This window comes from Elgaria multicarinata, chromosome 21 (assembly GCF_023053635.1).
Source record: "Elgaria multicarinata webbii isolate HBS135686 ecotype San Diego chromosome 21, rElgMul1.1.pri, whole genome shotgun sequence".
In the NCBI taxonomy this organism is placed as follows: domain Eukaryota; kingdom Metazoa; phylum Chordata; class Lepidosauria; order Squamata; family Anguidae; genus Elgaria; species Elgaria multicarinata.
This window is the reverse complement of record NC_086191.1, coordinates 6,155,290-6,161,962: the sequence shown is the minus strand read 5'-3', so window position 1 is coordinate 6,161,962 and position 6,673 is coordinate 6,155,290. Positions and strand designations below refer to the sequence as shown.

The 6,673-nt window shown below is 46.9% G+C and overlaps 1 protein-coding gene across 1 annotated transcript; it reads right to left on the bottom strand.

Moving 5' to 3' along the window:
- Positions 1-560: 560 nt before the first annotated feature.
- Positions 561-6,321, bottom strand: OAZ3 (ornithine decarboxylase antizyme 3). The gene is given in 6 exon segments (XM_063146019.1): positions 561-760; positions 1,421-1,506; positions 2,700-2,875; positions 4,634-4,708; positions 4,710-4,773; positions 6,263-6,321. Coding segments are annotated over 6 exon segments (660 nt in total).
- Positions 6,322-6,673: the final 352 nt, after the last annotated feature.

Here is a 6,673-nt window from a genome sequence, read left to right as displayed (position 1 = left end):
AAAGCACACCTGACAGGTGGTTGTCCTCTTGAATGCCTCTAGTGTGGGAGAGCCCACACCCTCCCTAGGTAACTGATTCCATTCTCGTACTCTTAACAGGACGTTTTTCCTGATGTCCAGCCGGAATCTGGCTTCCTTTAACTTGAGCCTGTTATTCCGTGTCCTGCACTTTGGGAGGATCGAGAAGAGATCCTGGCCCTCCTCTGTGGGACAACCTTTTAAGAATTTGAACAGTGCTATCATGTCTCCCCTCAATCTTCTCTTCTCCAGGCTAAACATACTTCACTTAAGGTAGTAGGATTTTGCCCCTTCCCTTCTAGGTCCCTGGAGAATGACGGATTACATACCAGGACAAAGGACAATTTTCTTACTAGTGTCGCCACCTTTTCCTCCTTCATAGGGGAAGGGTCCCCATACCCAGCTCTGTTTCTCCTCCCCTCTCCCCAAGACACACGAAACCCTCCCTGACTCATGCACAACATGACGCTTTGAGCTTCGACATCAGTTTAATGCCGCTGGGTGGGAGACAGGACGGCGTCCCCCCTCCCTGTCAAAATCATTCAAAGGAGGTTGTCTGTTGGTGCAGCTCCATCCGGCTGTTCTGATGGGCCTGCCTGGGGTGTCTCCGGCTTTCGTTCCTGGCATTGGTCTCGTTCCATGGGATAGGCCATGAAAACTGCATCCTCCCAGGGTGGAAGGGAAGGGTGGCCCGGGTGCACAAGTTCGAAGCCCAAGAAGCCAAACGCCCGTAGCAACTCCCCTGTTGAGATGGGAAGGGGCAGCATTAGAAGGAAGGATGAGAGAATTTCCTCTGTTACTGATGCATCTTTATATGCATTTGTGCGTTAAAAACTGAACAATAAGATCTCAAAATGGGCATTTCAGTGATAAAAAAATCAAGTGAAAAGAAATTAAATACAACACTTTCATTACCAGTTTGATGCTTTTACTTAGTACGTACGTGTGTACATAAACACATAAATACTGGGATTTTGGGATTCTAATACGCTTAATATAAGCCATAGGCTGCCACGGTGAAGCCGTACCGTCAACACCAAAGTGGCATGCCTGTTACGGAGAATCTAGCTCTTTCAGTTTCCCCCTGGGTGCTAGTCCTCATGATTCCTAGGCTGCTTGGGACATGGCGAAGCAAGAGGTTGCCCCGGGGCCTTCAGTTCCCTATTTTTCTACTATCATTCCCATCAGCCTTTCTTCTTCTAACAAATAGCAAAGCCCAAGAGTTACTAACATAAAGAATATAACTAACAATACTGGCCGTTTCAAGTGTTGAGAGTTTTTTTGTGCAACAAGCCCTTTCTCATTTTAGCTGCCCTTTCCTAACCTATCACCACCTCCATGGTGTTTGGGATTCAGCCCTGGTCTAAAAAGCAGTGTTTGCTACCTAGAAAAGCTTTCTTACCTCGGTCCTGCCGAAACTTGTAGAAGTTAAGGAACACCTGGTCTGCCTCTGTCTTTTCTTCTATGTATTCCAGCGTCGCGATCAGGCTAGGAGCAGAAACAGCCACAACTTAAGGTTTCACTGTGTACAGTTAGTTCTTTGTCTTCTGGGTTATGGCTTCCCCCCCAAAAGGCCTTGTCCTCAAGTGAGGTGTTCAGCCTGTGCCTGGGCTGTGTCACTTCAGACTGGGATCACGGGGGAACTCTCGTCCTAAAACACTTCTCCATGCAAAATAACTCTTGCAATATTCCAGCAGGTCAAGAAGAAATCTGTGCTGGAACTCTATTCCCTGACATGCTACCTTTCTATGTACGGAGGGATTCTTTTTTGTATGGAGACACATTCCGCTGTGTAGTTGGAAGTAGACACAGGTTGACCCCACCCATTGGAACTAGCCCCACAATGATTTAAGAAGCCAAGGTGTACTTTCCTGTTTGTTAGCCTCCCCGCTGAGTGAGGGGGAGAACATTGTTTTGGCCTACAAATCCCATCAGCCACAGCTAGCATAGCCAATGGTGAAGGATCATGGTGGTTGCAGTTCTCAAAATGTTTTCCCTACAGGCTGCTCACATTTGTCATAGATGAATCATCTATCAAACACAAATGGAACTTCTAACATAGTAGTGCAGGATTCTTGGTCTCCCTGGTTTTCTGTTGCCCCCTGAAATATTTGGGGAGGGGGCTTCTACAGACCTTGATTTCTCTGTGTTCGTTGCTACCTCCCTGTTCTGTTTATCAGGGCGGGGAGGGGTGTGATTTGGCAGCATAAGCAAAGGCACTCTCTTCTGAACACAATCTGTTAAATTGTCACCCACGATGGGTTGTTGTGCCCTGCAAACCCAGTCTTCTGTCACTGACCTTGCAAGTGACCGTCGTACAGTAAAGAAATTTCAACGGGAGATTACAGTGAGAGGTGGTGGAGTTAGAATTCATCGGCAGGTTTGATTCTATTGCCAGAGGCCTGAACCTGGATAAAGGTTTTTTATCATGCTACATTTGTTCACTGGCTTTAAAGCCAGAATGTTTGTGTTGTGAATGGCCACTATTAATAATCTGATGAAGTGGTCTATAGTCCATGGACACCTACGCCAGAATAAATGTGTTAGTCTTTAACGTGCCACAAGAGTCTTCATTGTTTCGCTGGAGTTGACTTAACACAGCTACCCTCTGGGAAAAGGAAGACTTTTCCCACCTTGCTGTGCTTGAAAGCAAGGCCGGAGAACAGATTTTCCCCACTCACCTTTCGCGGCTGTTGACGTCCAGGGCCAGGCGAGGGGTGTCGAGAAAAAGCGCCCGTCCTTGGAGAAGGCCGTGCCAGTGAACGGTGCCCTGGCTGCCACGTGCGAAATGGAAGTCCAGTTGAACCGCGTGGTCGGCGCGCTGGCTGTCGCTAGCGAAAACGGTGAGATTCCTGCCCTGTTTGTGGCGGGGGTGAAATTTTGAGAAATCCTGCTTATAAAAACATTAGCAAAATGAAGGGGACAAGTGTACATTTATTTATCATATTTATACCCCACTCCTCAGCCAAAAAAGCTTACGATCAGTTAGCAAAAGACAGTCTGGGGCCACAGCTAGACCTAAGGTTTATCCTGGGATCATCCAGGGTTCGCCCCTGCCTGAGCACTGGATCCCCTGTGTGGCACCTACATGAACAGGTTTGACCCTGGACGATCCAGGGATAAACCTTAGGTCTGGGTGTCTACCCTTTTCACCCATTTATTTTATTGTGTCATTTATTTTTAAATAATATTCTGAAAAATGATCTAAGGGGCGGGTGTTGAACCTCTTTTGGCCTAGTAGCAGGATTCTCAAAGACGTTTTTTTGGGGGGGATGCGTTCCATTGGTGGGCAGGGCCAAACATACACATTTTTTAGCTTAAAACTCTTCTGCGAGTTACTTAAGTCTTCGGAGAGGCATTTTGGTCTTATGGAGCGGAGGAAAACCCCACTAAAACCGGGAAACTGCCAACTGGTTGTGGGGAAAAGGGGCATGGCCATTTGGGGAAACCCAGGCGGCTGGGTTTAGGTTCCATACCCTGCAATATAAATTAAATTATACAGTACAATGAAACATTATAAAATGCACTAGTCAGCGTCAAATGTCATATACAGCTAACCTACGTAGGCCTGAGTGTTGATCAAAACGCCTGGCGGAAAAAGAAGTTAACTTCCTTGCCTGCCTATCTTTCTACAAGCTAGAGGGCCACCACTGAGAAGGTCCTGCTATAAGTTCCGGAAGTCCAGACTTCGTTGAGTGATAGAATAACCGAAAGGACCTCCCCTGGAGATCTCAAGTCAAAGGCAGGATAATAACAGCAGAGATGCTGTGTTAGATATCTGTTTGCTTTATGTAGGAGGGTAGCAGGAGTAACTCTTACTGTAAGCTGCTAAACCAGTAGTAACTTTTTTCATGGTGTGGAGCTTTTACTTGCAGGAACCCACTGAATGGGTGTGTGTGTATCCAACTCAGCATGGTATTTTGGGATTTTTCATAACAAAGCTGAAGTATGCAACTGCTATAATCTCATGTTATGCCCTGGCCTCGATCTCCTTTATCCTTCCCTTTTCTCTCACCTTGGCGTTTAGATCAGTGGTTCCCAAAGTGGGCGGTACTGCCCCCTTGGGGGCGGTGGGATTACATAGGGGGGGGGGGCGTTAAGAGGCAATGGGGTGGCAGGGGGGCGCTTGAGGTAGTCTTTTCCGAGAAGCGCCTCTCCAGTAGGTCTTAAGACCCATGGACATTTTTATGGGAGAAGGTAGTTTGGTCCCAAGCTATATAGGGGAAGAATCCACCCATGTATTAATACCGTTTAAGAAGAGTCCTTTTAACGGTGAATTGAAATGTTTCAAAAGCACCAAAATGCTAATGAAAAGACATACTCTGCTTGGTGTGCCCCGCCACGCTGGCTGCAAAACAGAGGCATTCGCTCTCTTTTCCCTCCCTCCCTCGGCAAGTCTGCGGCGGGTGCTTCCCATTTAAAAGGGTTGTGAGCACTGGGCATGAGTTTGTGGAACCAAGGGGGCGGTTACCTGAAAAAGTTTGGGAACCACTGGTTTAGATTGTAAGGCCTTTGGGGCAGACCCTTGCGCTTTATGCAGCACCACGCACATAGACGGTGCCACGTTATAATAACCGGATGCGAGGCCTAGAAGGTCTGAGGTGAAATGGCTTACCTTGTATACCTCTTTTAGGCCCGCGCCGTCTCCTCCAGTGGCCTGTCTCCTGCCTGGGCAGCCGCCCTCAAACTCAGGAGCACTGCAGGCAGTACCGGGGCCTAATACTCAAGCTCTCACGCCGGGCAAGGGTTGAGCTTCTGAAAGAGAAGGGGAAAAGACTAGGATAAACGTTCGAAGCTATATAATTTCTAGAAAACCAGTTGTGAAGTCCACGGGCATTTAAACAGAAGATACCAGAAGGCAGACCCTTGGCGTGACTAGTCTTGGCTCAAGCAAGGCATCCACCTTGAACGCCGAGCTGCCATCTTGGTTTAATTTTTTTTCGGTCCAAAAGAAATGTGAGGGGGAGATTAGGATGTGTGGGGCGTGGGGTGATGGCCAGTTAAAGATGGCCAGCTTTGTTTAGTTCGAGGGTGCCAACCTCCGGTCCAGGGGCCAAGTTTGGCTTCCCTGGGGTTTCTCTAATGGCCTACTTTTCCCCTCTGATGGTATGGTTTTCTAGCTTTTGCAGGGAATGTTCTTCTTAAAAGCATATCTGTCTCCTCTACGACTTAATTACTAGAACTAAAATAGGCAGGTATTGACAGACTTTGTGTTTCTGGGCGCAAAGATTACTGCAAACGCTGACTGCAGCCAGGAAATCAGAAGACGTTTACTTCTTGGGAGGAGAGCAATGACAAATCTTGATAAAATAGTTAAGAGCAGAGACACCACACTGACAACAAAGGTCCGCATAGTTAAAGCAATGGTATTCCCCGTAGTACCCTATGGCTGCGAGAGCTGGACCATAAGGAAAGCTGAGCGAAGGAAGATAGATGCTTTTGAACTGTGGAGTTGGAGGAAAATTCTGAGAGTGCCTTGGACTGCAAGATGATCAAACCAGTCCATACTCCAGGAAATAAAGCCAGACTGCTCACTTAAAGGAAAACTGAAGTACTTTGGCCACATAATGAGAAGACAGGATACCCTGGAGAAGAGGCTGATGCTAGGGAAAGTGGAAGGCAAAAGGAAGAGGGGCCGACCAAGGGCAAGATGGATGGATTATTATTATTATTATTATTATTTATTTATATAGCACCATCAATGTACATGGTGCTGTACAGAGTAAAACAGTAAATAGCAAGACCCTGCCGCATAGGCTTACAATCTAATAAAATCATAGTAAAACAATAAGGAGGGGAAGAGAATGCAAACAGGTACAGGGTAGGGTAAGCAGGCACAGGGTAGGGAAAAACTAACAGTAGAAAGTAACAGAAAGTAAAGTCTGGAGGTGACAGACTTGACCTTGGAGGAGCTAGAGGTGGCAACGGCCGACAGAAAGCTCTGGCGTGGGCTGGTCCATGAAGTCACGAAGAGTCGGAAGCGACTGAACGAATAAACAACAAATTTCAGCCAGATCCCTTAGTCGTCCACCCCATTTTGCCTTCAAAATGGCAAAAATTTCTCCAAATTCAGCCCTCGGGCTGGAAGAGTTTCAACGCCCCAGATCTAGTGCGTTTCTCACCACCCGGCCTGTTTGAATCAGATTGGGGGTGTCCTGAAATCCGGCCACAAGTTGCCCACTGCTGATCTAACTAGCCAAGCGTCCTATTTCACACGATGACCTAGGAACCGGCCACAACGTACCCAGCGGTGGTGTGGTCAGTTTGGAACTGCAGCCGCTCATCATGACGAACGTCAAACATATCAACTGAGTTGTAACAGTTTTCACGTCCGCCAGGAACAGGTCTCTGTAAAGCTATCGGGTCTTCCTTGCCCATTCAAAAACCAAGCCATCCCATAATACTTTGCACTAGAACAGGCAACAATACATTGTTGCAAACCACCCAGAGAGCTGCTGTTGTAGGGCGGGTACAGATAAAATGTTACTTTTCTATCCTTCCCTATAGCTAAAGCTGTTGTGTGCCTACATATTATTCTTATTTATTTATATCCCCGCCTTTTGTCCAATGCTGGGCCTCACAGCGGCGTTACAAAATTTAAAACATATGCATTTCAAACCTATAAATAGGAATATACAAAGTTAAAAATATATTA